This window comes from Gracilinanus agilis, chromosome 6 (genome assembly GCF_016433145.1).
Source record: "Gracilinanus agilis isolate LMUSP501 chromosome 6, AgileGrace, whole genome shotgun sequence".
Taxonomy (NCBI): Eukaryota; Metazoa; Chordata; class Mammalia; order Didelphimorphia; family Didelphidae; genus Gracilinanus; species Gracilinanus agilis.
Window position 1 is genome coordinate 277,233,761 of NC_058135.1, and position 18,118 is coordinate 277,251,878.

General features: G+C 33.8%; 1 protein-coding gene across 1 annotated transcript; it reads right to left on the reverse strand.

Annotated features, from left to right (window-relative positions):
- Positions 1 to 7,253: 7,253 nt before the first annotated feature.
- LOC123251548 (olfactory receptor 8U9-like) lies at positions 7,254 to 8,213 on the reverse strand. Its single transcript, XM_044680840.1, has one exon. It carries the CDS (start codon positions 8,211 to 8,213, stop codon positions 7,254 to 7,256), a length of 960 nt encoding a protein of 319 aa, XP_044536775.1.
- Between the last annotated feature and the right edge of the window lie 9,905 nt (positions 8,214 to 18,118).

An 18,118-nucleotide genomic window follows, 5' to 3' on the forward strand; every position in this document is an offset into this window, starting at 1 on the left:
TAAAAGACCAGTGGCAGGACAAAAGTCACGACAACTGGTAATAGGCCTAGTGGATGATCTTGGCATCTTTATGTCTGACCAGCTCTAAGTGCTCCACATGTTTATTTCAGACAAATTGATGACCATTGGAATAACTTGTTCCCATCCACTTTTTCTTCTTGGGAAAGTCTTTGCATGCACAGGGGAGACTTCCTCCACCTACCTCACTGACAGGTCTGACACCTGTTATTTACCCTCAACCTGGTTTTACATATCTGTCAAAGATGTGTTATCAGAGTATGGCCACTGCACATTCTATAGCTTCCTGGAGCCATGAGTGAGAGTTGAAAAGGTGGATACCAAAGGTAGGTGAGCAGCCCTGAAAAGGGCTCATCAATTCTTCACACCAGAGGTGCTAGTCCTCTAGAACACTTTGTACTCCCTGTACAATTTGAGGAAGGGTAGAATACAATTAGGGGTTCATGATTTGAGGTGATAATCAATTGATCCTTTAGGGAAACTAAGGTGAGAACAGAAATAGGATTTAGAATAATGAGTCAGAGGAAAAACAAATAGATCATTGGGATTCAAATAGAGTTTACAAGTAAGTGATGTGGAATACATGTAAAAATAGCTGAAGCTCAATTAATAAGGCTTTAAATGCCAAGAAGAGGAATATGGATTTTATCTTTAAGGCATTAAGTAGCCACTACAAATAAAACATTAGGGGAATGAAATTGTAAGTAGATTTTTATCACTTGCCTAAAGGATGAATTGAAATTAAAAACAAAAATTGGAAGCAAGAAATATTGATAGGCAACCTGGAATATTACTATAAGCTGAGTCTAATTAGGAGGCTGTGGATTTAGTCCAAATGATAGGTAAAAGCCCACCTAAATTTGAAATATGGATTTGAGCATATTGTATGAAATACTTTCCTAATGTTGAATTTTACCTGGTATTCTATGTGCTAGGCACCTATAACTTGGTTTTTGATTGCTTATATGAAAATTTCAGAACCAAGAACAAGATAATGACATCAAAATGACCTCCCATTGGATTTCTGAACTGAAACAATCCCAAAATCCAAATATAGCCATAGTAAATATTATTAAACTTCTTTTAGGAGTGCTTAGAGCAATATAAACTCGAATACTGAATTTGTATTTCCTGTAAATTACTGACCACTTCAACGAGGGGAAACGATAAGCAAATGAAACAGATTGGTGTTTGTGCATTAGTGTATACTTTGTTGATAATTTTTTATACTTTTTAGCCAACTATTTTAATATTATGTAGACATGATCTAAACTCATATTATCCCATGTTTTTGATATATAAATAGAGTGAATCTCCATTACTCTAACTTATATAGTTCTTTGGAAGAAGTACCAAAGATGCTTAGTTTGTGAAATTAATTCGAGGAAACAAAAGAGTGCTGGCTCAAAAAGATTAAGTCTTCTAGCTTGGTACTTGTTTTAGGATGAATGAAGAATATTAGTTTAGCAATTTTGATATCTTCTACTTATGGATTTATGGATCATTATAAAACATATCTCAAAAAGAGAATTTGGATTTCTTAAAATTGTACATCTGGAATTTGTATCTTACATATGTCATTATCATGTTTTTAAATGTATCGTCAAGAAAATCCTCTTCTGACTCCTGAATCTCTGCCATCAAAGAATAAGTAAATGAATCTGCTCTTACCTTCCTCATGCATGGGACATCCAATCTGGCCTAACAATGGTCTGAAGAAATATTTTGTGACCCTTTAAGTCAGCCATATAATATTGCCACCACATTTTCCCCTCTTACTTGTCCCTGGATCCACCCCACTTAAGTTTTGTCCATTTGACCTTGTTTGACTTGGTTAACCCCACTATCATCTGCTTCAAAAGCAGTTCACTCCTCACTAACCTAGTCTCAGAAGAAATCCTTATAAAGTTGAGAGACCCAACTCACCAGCATCATGGAGCTAGCTAGGAGAACCCTGGAGAGTCTCACATCACCTCAGAGTCCTTTTATCTCAACTTATTTTAAAAAAAGTAAAAGACAAAGCATTTATATTATAAGATATTCAGGTAAGTATACTCTCTTACTTTTTTTGTTCTTGTTTTAACAATCCTTATTAGTTTCCTTCCCATCATTTGGGAATAATATTTTTAAAATCAATATTTTTAAATTAATAGATTAACAGCATAATTGCTTCCTAATTCTTTGAAGACCAGAGTCTCCTATCCCCTGTCAATAGAAATTATAGTAATGGAACCTGGTCTTCTGTAACCACATGCCAGTAAGACTACTGGGGCTCTAGAAGCCAACATGGTTATGTTCACTAATTCCCTAACTCCTAACCCTTTATTAGCTCTATATTTGAAAGATGTTTTGGCAAATTAACAGTAATTGACCAGTTTATTTGGCCCAAACCGTCTTTTGCCTAGAGATGACTCTTGGGTCTAATGAAATCCCATTATTTCATTTATTATACAAGATTCTTCTTCATGTGGATATTCCCATTAATGGGATCACAGCCTCCAAACTAGTGCAGAACTTATGAAGTCTCTATCTTCAACCTTCAATTTTACAAATGGAGAAACTGAGACCCATATTAACAATGTGCCTAAAGTTAGATAGAAAATTATTGACTGAGTTGAGATTCTTCCTTGGAATTCAAATCCAATACTCTTTCTATAATACTGAAATGCTTGCTTAACAGAAGAGAAAATGAAAGGATTGTCTCCTAGGCTATTCTCAGAGTGCCCTAACATGCTTTTCTGCTTAAATGTTCTGGTGAAATATTCATATAAACTATGACCTTGTCATTTTAGATATCAAGAATAATGTCATTTCTTTTGTTGTGTTGCCCTAATTTTAGTTTCTACCACTAATTATTTTTAAAGTAATATAGATTCTAAGCTATTAAAGATATTAAACAATTGATTTGCTCTCCCAAGACACCTGGAATATTTTTGTCTTACCTTAGATGAGCAAGTAGCTAGATATTCATAAATGCACAGGATAGCATTTGAGTACAAGGTTTTATTAATATATATGCCCCAAAGGGAACTCACCTTTAACTGTTCCTGAAATTCATAACTCAAAGCACTTGTTCCTTGGGGAATGTTAAATAAACTGAATTTTAATTGAAGAGGTGCTCTGGGATATTGTAAAGACTGAAAATCTAAGCCAGCTTCTTATGAAGTGAGAAATGTGGCAAATTAACAATTTTAAGTGAATTTTGTTTTATAAACATTCTCTTCTAATAATATTATATATCAATATAACCATAATCACTTTCAAGTTTCATGAATTTTTTAAAGAAAAAATATTGCATTTAACATCCATCCCAAATATAATTCTTACTCTGAATCTTTAGATTCAATCAAAATTTATAAAATGCTCATGGTGGGCAAAGTAGTAAAAGGTCCTGTATAGAGAAAGTTAAAAGCAAAACAGCTCCTACTATCAAGGAATTTATATAATTACTTACATATTTTATTCAAGCTAAACATTCCCAGTGCATTCAGTTAATTTAAAGGCCCTTCACAATTTCATCACTCATCTCTTGGTACTCTCTACCTTATCAATACCCTTCATAAAATATTAGTTTCAAAAATTAGCATAATACACCATCTCTGAGATGACAAAAAAAAACCCATGTCTTTGTAATCAGATGACCTTGCCTCAAATCTAATTTCAACTACTGCCTGCTTGAGACTGAGTATCTGTTTCCTCATGTATGAGAACTGGACTAAATGGCTATTAAAGTCCCTTCCTGCCTTAAATTTCTAATCATTTGAATGTCATCTTCCTAGTCATGGACACTTCAGTGCTTGAATATCTAACTTCCTCCATCCAAGTACCTCCTTCAACAATGCAAATTGCAATTCATCCATTAGCACATGAACAGTTCACACTTTTCTGGTTGTACATCATTCTCATGATATCCTTAATAAAGAAAGCTTCTCTTCGATATTTCAATGATACATTGCAGCCTAGACAATTGAAGTCCATCAAGTTCTTTTTGGGTGAACATTAATTTGGATGCTTCAGAGATTCTAATATCACATCCAGACTATTATCAGAAGAATCTCAATGTTTAAAAGAAGATAAACCTTTTTGATAAGCAGATGCTTAGAGATATTAAAATATTTACACAATTTCCCAAAGCTTATTTCCTCAGTTTTCCCTCTTTTCATTACTTCACGCAGTCAATACTTCCATTGCAATTCATACAAAATATGTATATAATATATAATAAAATACATGTAGTCTTTCTATAGGTTGCTCATCAACTTCATATCATAGTCTAGACAATAGACTTTTTTATCCTCTTGTTTTATGGCCTCTATGTATAGGGAGAAATGTTTTGATTTATTTAAAAAAATAAACAAAATAACAAAGAAAAACATTTTTCTCACAAGCTGATAAAAAAGGCAATCCATTTCAAATGTTCCTAATAATTTCAATATTTCTCCTATGGGAGTAATTTCGAAGTCTTTTCATTCCTTTTGAAATTATGCATGACTAATTCTCCCCCCATCATTTTGGCTGAAAACTTTACCTCAAAACTTACTGAAAAAATTGAACCATTCAAGAAGAACTCTTTTTCTTTTCCCTTCCTCCTCTTCATCTCATATTACTAAGATATCAACTCATGTTATCTTCCTCTTCATCTCTATATTGCCCAAAGAAGTAGGTCTTGCGATAAGCCAACTGCATAACCAACCTTTTTTTTTTTTTTATCCTTTCTCCTCCAGCATATTTCTTGCTCTATCTTCTCAGCTCTTTTAATTTATCTTTAATCTCCTCCGTTTCTATTGGCTACTTTCCTATAAATATGCCATGCCCTTTTCAGGAAAAAAAAATCATTTATTTAGTCATTTTATCTTTTTGTCAATATTATATATTTTGTGTTTTCTAGGTATTCTTTTGATTTTATAGTTTAAAAACTGAATATTTTATAACTTAAAAAATTTGTTCTCCTATGAGAACTGTTTTTTTTTCTTTTTTTGGGGGGACAAACAAAAATATAATTTTTGTCCTTTTCAACCTTCCACTCCTACTCCTTATTGAAATTAATGTGTTTAGCCAAGCAAAACAAATTCCCACACTGGCTATATATGTATACATAACATGTATATATATACATATATATATATACACTCATAAACACACACATATATACATATGTATATGTGTATGTATATATATATATATATATATATGTATATCTGAATTGTGAATCTTTAGTCCCTATGTCAGGAGGTCAGTAACATGTTTCATCATAGATCTTCCAGAATTGTCTGCTTGGCCATTGTGTTGTTTATTTTTTAATCTTTTAAAGTTATTTATGTCTATAATGTTGTTATAATATAAATTATTCTCCTGGTTCTGTTCACTTTTTATCAGTTCATGTAACTCTAGATTTCTTTGAAACCATCTTTTCATATAATAATAAACTATAATTCAGCAATTACCCAATTAATGTGCCCTCCCTAATCTTACAGTTATTTGCCAACACACACACACACACACATGCACACACACATACATGCACAAAGTTGCTGTAAATATTCATTGGAGAATTCTCTTAGATTGGAGAGGAATAAGACCTATTGGTAGGGGTTTACTTATCATTGGAGGGTAAATGAGTCTGATGATTGATGATTAAGACAGATTAATAAATCCTTTCACAGGAGAAGAAGGAAGAGAGAAAAAGGAACTTTAAGGAAGAAAGAAGGAGGAATGTTCTGGGAAAATATTTTCCATTAAGGTGGAAAGATTCACAATCAGATTGAGAAAATGTTTCCTATTTGAGTACAGAATATAAAAGGTGACCAAATACTATTTTTTTCTCAGTTCTTAAAGGAGTCCATTAAAAAAATAAAACTACAAAGTTGAAGAAACTACTGAAGAAGACTTGCAGGCCTCTCTTATCATAGGATACTAAATTTTTATTGTTGTTCAGTCATTCAGTTTTATTTAATTCTTCTTGACTCTTGGGACCAGCATGCCAAAATTGTACATGATATTTTGTTGACAAAATTATTAGGATGGTTGGTCATTTCCAACTCCATTGAATTAAAGAAAACAGAGGTTAAGTGACTTCTGCAGATTTAGAGAGCTAGTAAGTAACTGAGGTCAGATTTGAATTTAGGAGTTCCTAATTCTAAGCCTACTACTGAGCCATCTAACTGCCTCCCACTTACATAGTTATTACAGCAGTAGAGGAGACCATCTACTTTACCATGACCTTGTATAGTCTGTTACATTTTATTTCTCCTTCATTAGTAATGAGAGACTTTTCTGTTAGGCCTCCAGATGGTTGAGATTTTAACATGAAATCATTGAGATTCCTATTTTCCTCCTTTTTTGTATAAACAAGTTCTTTTTCTTCTTTCCTTTCTTTTTTTAAAAATAATTTTGGTGTACATGCTTAGCATAGTATCGTTGTATAAAGAAATAAGCAGAATTCCTAGTATTTTACAAAATAACCTCATGTATTCACAGTTTTGAGGGCACTGTTTCTATTGAAGCCCGAGTTTTAGAATATTCTCAGTTTTTTAAACACACACATTATATTTATATACATACAAATATAATATCACATATCCACATATATCCTATGACATTATATAATATACACATTATATATTTTGCCACATAATTATTGTTTCTATAATTGTTATTCTGGTTGTTATTAAGTTCCCACTGTCTATATTTTGACTTTGTTTCTTTTTTAATGACTATTTGAAAAAAATAGATTCTGCAGACTATATGTTTTTGTCTTAAAAACATTTATTTAGGTAATACACTCACTGAAGATGTAGAAAGCAACGAGGTAGAGTACTGCATATATTGTCAGACATTGCTGGTTGTTTTTGTTGAACTTTTTTCTCATACTTAATGAAAACATTGTCATATTTCTGAAGGGGTAAAATGAATTATCTAGTTTGGATTTAAAAAATGAGGAAGGGAGGAACTGGAATTGAGTTGATGTAAAAAAAACATAAAAGATAATAGCAAGATAACATTTTAAAATAAACAAATACACATGGTATTGTGTTTCGGGATTAGATCAAGTTGAGCCCTTTTGAGATTGATTTTCTATCATCTTTTATGTGTTGGTGAACTGAGAGAGAATCAAGCTGGATAATTTTCAAAGTCTCTTCCTTCAAAGTCCTAAAGTTCTATTCAGGTATGTTATTTTTTTCATTATGGTTTTTCAATGTTTAAATGATTAAGATAACTTTGAAAAATTAATTTTGTCACTTTTTTGATTTAATCAAAATGAGGACATAATTACTATTGCTTAAGGCCTTCTTCAGAGCATCTTTCACCTCCTTATTTCTTAGACTGTAGATCAAAGGATTTAACATGGGAATGATCACTGTGTAAAAGACAGAGGCCATCTTATCTGTATCAAGGGAATGATTTGAACTGGGCTGTAAGTACATAAATATCAGGGTTCCATAGAAAATAGTGACAGCTACCATGTGTGAGCCACAGGTAGAGAAGGCTTTACGCCTACCTTCAGCTGATTTTATCTTTAGAATTGCAGAGATAATATACATGTAGGAGACAAAGACAACCAAAAAGGAAGAGATAAGCATGATTCCCGCACAAGCAAAAATCCATATTTGTTTGAAATGGGTATCAGAGCAGGACAGTCTCAGGAGGGGCATGTCATCACAGTAGAAATGGTTGATGATGTTAGAGCCACAGAAGGACAGGCGGAAGGTAAGGATAACATGGTAGAGTGCTACCATCAAACTGTAGATGTAGGGCGCAGCTACAAGCTGAATACAGATTTTAGGGGACATCAAAACCATATAAAGCAAAGGGTTGCAAATAGCCACATATCGATCATAGGCCATGGAAGCTAGCAATAAGCATTCTGCATTCATGAAGTTAATAAAACAACCTAGTTGAGTAGCACATGCATAGAAAGAAATCATATTTTTTTCAAATAAAAAATTTCCCAACATCTTGGGTGTTATTGAAGAAGAATAACAGAAATCTACAAACGCAAGGTGACTTAAGAAGAAATACATTGGGGTTTTTAGTCGCGAGTCCATTCTGATGACTGTGATGAGACCCAGATTGCCCACCACTGTGAACACATAGATGAACAAGAATATCACAAAGAGAGGCATCTTCAGTTCCTTCTTCTCAGTGATTCCCAAGAGAATGAACTCAGTCACCCTAGTGAAATTAATTTCAGCCATTTATTCCATCTGAGAATCTAAATGAGGGACCAGAGATAACAGATCAGTTAGATGTTACCTTTCTTCCTCCCTTCTAAGTTACTTTCATCACTTCCTTCCATTGCTGACAATAAGGAATAGGTCCCAATCTTTTTATTTTGCTTTGATTTTTGTAATTGACTATTTTTTCCCCTTTAAATTCACCATTTGTAATAAGTGGTACCAAGATTATCATTCTCATTTTGTAGCTAAGAACACTGAGGTTCAATTTGGCATCCAGTATTATACATCTGAATATCTTCAAGATTGTTGTTTTTCTCATCATATGTACTGTCTTAACTGCAGTATAAAAGCTATTATGTTTATATATTTCTTAGCACAGAAGCTATGTGTAACTTTTATTCTTCCCCTCCCCTCCCACATATTTTAATCATCTTTAATTTCCTGGAATTCTTCTAGATTCTGGAATACAACAAAACTGAAAATAGTTCCTACTCTCAGTAAGCATATATTCTACTGAAATTAAGATGACATTTAAATACTTTTAAAAACATGGTGAATTTTGATGATATAACAAAAATATTGAGAAAAACCTCCCATGAAAGTTTGCATCTGAGTTTAATATAATTATGATAGAATTCATTGTGTTTTATATCCTCATTTCTTAGCACATTGCTTAGAACATAGAAAGCTCTTAATTCATGTTTGTTGACTGGCTGACTGACTTGTAAAAATGTAAATATTCAAGTTAAAGAATGAAAGAAACAAGTATTTAAGTGTCTACTAGGTGTCAGGTTCTCAGGTAAATGTTTTTAAAAATCTCATATAATCCTCACAGGAACCTAGGTAATATTACACTCCTGTGGGGATCAACTAAGATGTTAGATAATAATTATTATACATTTTACACTTTAGAAAACTGAGATTAACAGGTTGAATGACTTACCCAGGGTCATGTAGCTCAAAAGTGTCTGAAGGCTTATTTGAACTTAAATATTCCAATATCAGGATGAATACTCTAACCATTGCACCATCTAGTTAAAATAATGAGTTGAAGGGAGGAAGTGATGCTTTCCAGTCATGAAAGAAAGCCTGCTTGAATAGACAGAGATGACATATGTAAGACTTATTTAGGGAAATAGCTAGTAGTCTTTTTAAATGAAAAGAGGGAGTACAGTATACTCATTTAATTTTTTGTTTATTTTTTAAATGTTTTAATTAGTATTACAATATATTTGTTTTAGGGCAGCTGGGTGGCTCAGTAGATTGAGAGCCAGACCTGGAGATGGGAGATCCTAGGTTCAAATCTGACCTCAGGCACTTCCTAGCTGTGTGACATGGACAAGTCTCTTAATGCCCAGTTCTAGTAATGATTCTAACGTGGAAGGTAAGGGTTTAAAAAAATACAGTTGTTTCCTCTCCATTCCTACATGCTTTAGTTTATATATTTAAAAGCATTATTCTGAAATGTAGTCCATTGACTTTACATAGACTGCCACCAGGTTCCATGATACCAAAAAAGAAAGAAACAAACAAAAAGTGGTTATGAATCATTACTCTGAATGCTGGTCTTGGACCTAGACTGAATTTAAATATTAAGCTGAGATATTTCCATTTTATCTTAGAAAGAAGAAAGCCCCTGAAGATTCTTGATCAAGGAAATGACATGATCATAGCTGCTTCCTTTATGGAATATAATTTTCATTTTCTGAATTTTGCCAGAATGTGTGCCTCTAATTGGGTTTAAGATTATTCTTATCACAAACCCAGAATCAAGAATTGGACTGTGTGGGATGGGCATCTCCAGTGATGGAACCCTCTCACTAGCAATACAGTTCTGGAGTCATGGAACCGAAGTACAAGACAGACTTTTATCTTTCACAAAAGAAGACACCTGTGACTTTGGATGCACAGGCATGCCTGGCAGATGCCCTGAATAACAAATGCCCTGGATAGCAAATGAATGGCAGATGCTCTAATAGCAAAATGCAAATACCTATGGGTAAAACAGACTTTTTATAGTCTTTTATATGGATTGTGAGATTCCCCCCTCTGACATTATAGTCTTCTGATACATAATCTAGGTTTCAATATACAAAAGAATTACAAACTCCTTACAAGAGATTCAGTCTCCAACATTTCCTTTCCTCCCATCCTGCTAAGTTTCATTTTATCAAATCCATGATTTTCCAGGCTCAGTCTTGAGAGTCAATGAGGTAGGTTCAGAGAGAACCTATTGTACATGTTCTTCTTTATAAAATAAGAAAGCCTTGAATGGAGGATTTCTTATTATTGTCATATCCTGAAGCGTGCCTCCATTTTCCTTGTTATCAATCATCCTTCTTGGATTTGTTCCCGGATCTCTTAGCACCAAAATTAATAAACCAGTCCCTAACATTTCTTTCCTTAGTCAGGAGAAAAACTATTCTTTAAACTGTACTTTAAATTGTGCTTCTTTACCCCCAACCCCCAAGAATATTGGGATTATAAACCAAATGTCACTTCCTTGAGAATTACACATTTAATCCCATCTCACATAGGACTGATTTGTAATAATACCAGTAATGGAACCCAAAGAAGATAAAAGCGAACATGAACAGTGAATCTAAATATAATTCTAATATTCGTTCCTAATGAATTTTTAGTGTTTTAGTCATATGGTTCTGTAAAGGGTAAAAATTAGTATGGTTGGACTGAATATTGAAAAGGGTGATCACCAGGAATTGATTACCCAATTTTCAATGATTTTTTAGCAATTTATTTATAAAATATAGGAAGAGAGTGAAAGTAGAGAAATGAGAAAAGGGCAGAAGATTAACTAGCTAAAGTCCAGTGATGGGCAAACTATTCCCCACAGGCCAGATCCAGGCTGTAGTTTGCCCATCACTGCCTTAAGCAATTCCCTAATCACTACACCACCATGTCCAGATATAGTGATTAGGGAATTGCTTAAGGCAGTAATGGGCAAACAATGGCCTGGATCTGGCCTGTGGGGAATAGTTTGCCCATCACTGAGGTAGACTATGTGTTCAAGCCCTGGTTTTACTCCGGCAGGGCTCCAGAGGCCCCAGCCAGAGAGCCTAAAGGCCAGTTAACAAGGGTTTTAGCCACAAGGCCTCTTCCCAATCAAGGGGCCCCTCTGGAGGCTAGTACCTCCAGGGAAGCTAAGGAAGGGAGTCACCCTTTTTTCACTCACCCACGTGATAGTTCTAAGGAGAAATATAAAACAGTTCAACGTCCTTAGCCAGAGCTCCAGTTCAAGGCTGAAGAGAGAGCTTTCCAGGAAGTTCTTGTAATTTATAAAGACCATTACTTTCATCACTTCCTGTGCCTTCCTCCCATTTCACATGCACCAATTACAGCAAAGGCTTTACTTAGGACTACCCAAGGGGAAGTCAGTCAATTCTGATTCGTCACCCACTCTTGCACACGTGGGTCACAGACCTCCCTCACTTGAGGATTAAGTGGGGTGTTTACACTTTTGGTGATGAAATCTAAAAATGGGCAAGGTAGGATTAATCCCATCTTCACAGTTCTCATAAGTAGCATGAATCCTAGCAGATACCAGGTACCAGGTACCAGAATAGCCATAGTAATTATGGCATCACCAGTTTAGGTGACCATAGAGCAGTTTGAATTTTATGACTGATTTCTTCTATCATTTGTCTTGAGCTAGTACCCAATTCAACGGTGGGGCTTGGTGTTGGAGAAAAGGATGATTGCACATTGTAAATATATAACCACTTATAAAGCAATTTTTTTCACTTTTCATATGATTATTTTGGGGTTCCAAAGATATAACCTGAACCATGAGACCCTGTGACTTATACACAGAAGCAGCATGATGCCTTGTAAATATGTAGGTTACCAAAGCGACTGACTGGGCAAAGAAATGAATCAGGATATTGTAGCATACTAGGTAAGAGAAACTTAATCAGAAAGAGATGGGAATGAAATTCATTTAGGCAGATCCTTTCCTTTGAAACAATCAAATATATTGGAGTGGCCATTGTGGTGTCTTGTAGGTCTCAGCTTTTAGATATTTCATGAATTTTATCTTAAAATGGGAGTGCATTTCTTATAATTACAGATTAGGAATTTGAGAACATGATCTCACTAAGGATTTTGATCAAAAACTAAAGGAAAACCTAAAGCATTTCATGATTATAAAATAAAACCAATAATAACAGCAAAAAAATAACTCTGGGAAAACTGCCTTCTGATTTCTGGACCCTTGATCTTTTTTTTTTTTTAAACCTTTAACTTCTGTGTTTTGGCTCTTAGGTGGAAGAGTGGTAAGGGTGGGCAATGGGGGTCAAGTGACATGCCCAGGGTCACACAGCTGGGAAGCATCTGAGGCCAGATTTGAACCTAGGATCTCCCATCTCTAGGCCTGACTCTCAATCCACTGAGCTACCCAGCTGCCCCTGGACCCTTGGTCTTAATGATGAATTAACATTGCCACTCATCCCAGGGGAAATCTTAGTCTGTTCTGACTAATATTTGAGTCCTATACAGGAGGTTTATAGATCTCCATTTCAGCCATCTCTTCTCTCTAACCCTCACCCATTAACAGTTCTCGGGATCCAATACAGGGGACACATTAAGCTCCTTTGGACTAATTTCTGTTACCATCATTTGCTCTTTGTCTATGTCATTATACACTGACAAATACAGTGAGAAAATAAAATTGATTCCATTTCTCAACTGATTCTCTTTTGAAAATAGTTCTATTTTATTTTATTTTATTCTATATTTTGTATAACCCCTTACACTCATTTCTTCATCTCAGAGTTGAGAAGTTTGTACTTTCAGTTCAGCATTTTCTGAGCTAAATAATACCATTAATCACCTAAATTTAAAATATATATCATCCCTATACATCTTATTGCCAATATACAACTAAGGGAGACCTGTTATCACACTAAAAAGTTTCACAAAATGCAAATGGATGCCAGAAAGTCTGTGATCTCTTTTGCACTAATAAGCCCTGCAGGATGCAAATAGGTCCCATGAATCAATCAGCATTCTTTATGGTTATTGCTAGACCTGCATTCCAAATTTCTAAACAATCATATTGTTTTTCCATCTATGGTTGTGCAGGTTTTGTAACTAATCATATTGTTTTCCTCTTCTATAATGCTGCTTTCTAGATTTGGAAAGCCCCTCCTTTTTTCTGTAAAAATTATTAACCTGCCCTCATTTGAGAGCGTTTTTGCATACTGGGGACCCAAGCCTCTTTTATTGGTAATTGCTACCCTTTACAATAAGATGAACTTATCCAGAACTTTGTGATTCAGTTTACCTTAATTTCAATATCAACAACAGAACAGATCCCTTTAATGGCAAACTAATTTACACATAAGCCTGATGAGACTTTCCTTGACAACTTCAAATTCTCACTTAATTCAGAGCCCTGTTAACTCATTGTGCTCACCTGATAACTGCTTGTCTGTTGTCTTGAACCCAACCTGGTGTCAGCATTGCCATCCCCACCTAACCATAGGAAAAAAGAAGAAATGTCTTACCAGTGTTAGAATATTTCATTATACTACTTTCAGGGAAACTGTGTATTCCTCTGTTCTTGATTCTTGTTTCAATGTCTTTTTAGCAAGCTTTCCCATGATTTAAAAATGTTATTAATTGTTGCCTATCATGAAAATTCGAAAAAAGTCATTCTTAATAAATTATCATCATAGTTCTTTCCAGACCCTCAAATTTTTTGCTTCCCATTAATTTTACTGATATTAAAGAAACCTATTCTGATAATATCTCATATAGATACTAGAAGACAATATAGTCATGGTCATTAATTTGCTAATTCTTAATTGTTCATTATTCATAAGTTTGACATATTCTTATTAATAACGAACAACAAACCAACCTATGTAGTCAAAGCTATTCCTCTCTTTTCTTGTTTATAAACACATACTTAGGATTTTATCAAGGCCCCATTATTTTACCTATTTATGTAAATTATTAATTTAAATAATAATATTCCCACTATTGGATCATAGCTTTAGAGCTGAAGAGTCCTTAGAAACTACTTGCTCAACCTTTGGATATAATAAAAGTAGAATTTTCACCTTTACTATCATAAAGGTAATAAGATGACAGAGGTAAGGCTTAAACTTTTATACCCTGAATTCTATTCAAGTTGACTTTTCATCAGATGATAAGAAATGATGATCACATAGATCTTTTTCAGAATTCTTAAATGTAACTGTTTCAAAAATACCTATTCAGATTTTCCAGTGATAAACATGATCTTCACTGCCTCATTATTGTTGATGCTGGTGGTAGAATTATTACTGTAATTGTTTTTTTTTCCCAAATTAATAACTATTACAATGGTTCTTCTCAGCTATTTAGTTGACTAATTTATATGATTGAAATATTACCCAACTCATCAGTTTATAAACCATGTGAAATATTCTTACCTGCCTAGAATGAGGAGACAATTTTCTTCTTGGAAATGTTTGGAGTTTGTAATTAACTTATTTATTAAACACTGGTAGAGTCATGATCTTTGGGGACAAAAGACAGTATTTTTTTAACACAAACACCAATAAAACCATATATTTAGTTGGCATATTAAACATTTGGAGGTGGTCAAGAATTTTAGTGGAAAAAAAGAAAGAGTGTAAGCCATATTTCAAAAGAGTTAGTAAGGAGGAAGAATTACCCAGATGTCCATAGGCATTAGCAACAAGAATCTGGACTAGATGGACTGGTTTTTATTATTATTCAGTGACTATTCTCCTCAATTCTATATTTGCCTTCCTAGTTCTATTCTATTCTTCATTTCCCCCAATCACATTTATTTTTAAAAGCCCTTCATAATTGCTTTGCCCTTTTTATCATTCAAATTTTTGTCCACATTTTGCTCTCCTTGGTGGGTTACATAATCTACTAATACTGTCCTTCTTGTTCTGTCTCCTGACTCAGTGCTTTTTAAGGGCTGTTCCTCTTACCTGGAGTAGCTAGGTGGTGCTATTTATAGCTTATTGGGCCTAGATTAAAGAAAACTCATTTTCTTGAATTCACTTCTACTGTGAGACATTACTAGGTGTGTGAGATTCTAGGCAGCCTCTTAACACTATTTGCCTCAGTTTCCTCATCTGTAAGGTAAGATGGAAAAGGAAATGGCCAACCACTCCAGTATTTTTACCAAGAAAATTCCAAATGGGCTCAGAAAGGGTAGAACTTGACTGAAACAACAGAACAGCAACAAATAACCCTATACTTGGAATGTATCCTTCTTATCTGTCATCCCCTGCCAAAGAGTGAAGAGAATTGTGGGACACTGTCATTGCATTATTCACTTTCTGAATTTGCCTATGAGTTCCTCTGGTTTCTTTATAACTTATGCTTTTTCTATGGGATGAAATAAAGATTCATGATATACTTCTGTTGCCTTGAATCATTAAGAAGAAAGGACACTATTATTTACCTTTGAGGAAATCTAGTCATAAACTCTACAGGAATCATATTCAAAGAATTACCAGAGTAAGCTTGAGGTGGAGAAGCAAAGTGAAACAAAGATAATATGATCAATCAGGAAGACCCCAGCAATGAAGCCAGTCTATGTGAGCCCAGAGAATGTTACACTTGAAATAATTAGTCTATGAACTCCTTCAGAATAGCTGTTCATATCTACCATTTAGTTTCCAGTGCTTAGCCTAGGGCATGGAACTTAATGGACATTTAATAAATGCTTATTGACTTAATGAAATATTGTTGTAAATATTATTTCTGATGAGACAATCCTATAATCAAAAGCCATAGTTATAATTTTACGTCCCTATTTTCTAAACTGGTAGATACAATCATGAGCTTGTTCAAATAATGAAAAGGCAACAGTATTATATTAAAGGAGACACTGAACAACAAGGAAAATACATCCACTTCTCCTCTATCTCCCTGTTCCCATAATGATTTTTAATAATGAATTTGTCATCCATGGTGTCAAATTTTTTTAAACGCTTTAACTTGTTCCCAGCCTATGATGTCTTGGTTTTTGTTCTATTCTCCCCATAACTATAAAGGAGAGTTGCACCCCTCATTGGGGGCCCTAATATTGCCGAGGAATCTGAACTCCTATATATTGATAAATTTGTTCTTTGCTAATTAATTGTGCTCAAAACATTGTGTCTCAGTCTACCTTAATTCTAACTGTTAAGTGAAAAATTTCATTCACTAGTGTGACCTCTAAGTAGATAGGGTTTATTATGAAATACAACACTGGAAATAAATACAAAGGAGCCATTCTAGTCATGAGCCAATGTTTTCCAATTAATGAGGTAAGCATTATGTATTTTTGGGGTAGTATTTATCCTTTCTAATTAGTCCCAAAGGAAATTATGTCTATGGTTGTGGATATTATTCCCTAGGAAATAAGCAAAAATTTTAAAAAATACTTATAAAGAAATTTAGTCCTAATAAACTTCATCAACAGTCAGTTACCAGTCTATTCCACAAGAATATATTATTTCACTTTGTATTCCCTAGTATTGCCTACATTAAGTTCCTCAGCATTCTTTTAATAGTCTAAATGTTAACAGACAACTAATCTAATATTATGGTTTAAACTAGATCTATCATACCCCTGAATTGAACTTTTATATAAGAAATATTAATATGGCAGTAATACAAAATATGAATTTCCCTTATCCTTTACAGCCTGTTAGGAATAATGGAAGAAAGCAAAACATGTTAGTAGGCTATTGCAATTAATCTGGTAGAGGGTAGTCTGGGTCTCTACTGTAGTGGAAAAAGAAATGAGGGAAAGGTCTGAAAAGTTTTGTGGAGATGGGTATTGCCTCTTCTCCTTCCTTTTTATTAGCCAGTTTAACCAGAGAAGAAAGAAAAACTGTTTACAGGAAAACAACAACAACCAAGTTGATTTTGGAAATGTTTAATTTTTCAGAATATGACTACAAAGTGAGTCTTTCTAAGAGTAGCAAATGCATTTCCATTTAATTTTGAAGGTCTATCACATGTAAATCCATGTTTAAGGCATTAACAAATAATGCTTATTTCAAGAATGCATGTCATTTCATTGTTAAGAATTTAACAACTTTTTTATTTGAGCAAGTGGAAGTAGACTAGTGTAGAAAGCATGCTGAATCTGGAGTAAGGAGAGACTGAAGTTTTAACTCTGCCTCTGACAAAAATTATATGACATAGACAAGCCCCTTAACTCTCTATTATGGTTTCCTGATTTTTTTCTTTTTTATTCTTTTTTTGGTATTCTGATTTTTAAAATGTGGATAATACTAATATTTCTATGAGAGTCAAATGAAATAAAATATTTGCAAATAAGCTGCAAACAATATTTTGCAAAATATTAAGCATCTCCAGGTCTGGCTCTCAATCTACTGAGCCACCCAGCTGCCCTAAAAAAAATAAAAATAAAAGAGATAATAGGAACCTGAATTAAACTGTTTAGAGAGAAATTAGAAGGGAATATTTGTGACACAATAGATCTGTCTGAGATGTTTCATCTGACTTTATAAATTCATTGGCCCCTGCCCCCTGGTCCCTCCTGTCACAGATTTCCATTGATTTCAGTTCTTTTAATATATCCATCTCACTATCTAATTATAGTTAGAGAGATGGATATATTAAAAGACTATGCCTGAGGTTATAGCATCATTTGCATGACATAACTCATGACTTTTTCTTTTTTTAATTTTATTTCATCAAGAATTTAAATTAAAAACTTAAGATTTTTAATCTCAAAAGCCAATCTTTCTTCCTTTTATTTAGCATAAGTAGGAAAAGTTAGATATACTGTATCTGTATCTGTATCTGTATATAATGTATCTATCATATAGAATAAATTTAAGTGACATAGAACCCTAGGAAAAGAGAAATAATTCGTTCATAATTTTTTTTCAAAAAGGTAATAGAATAGTATTTTT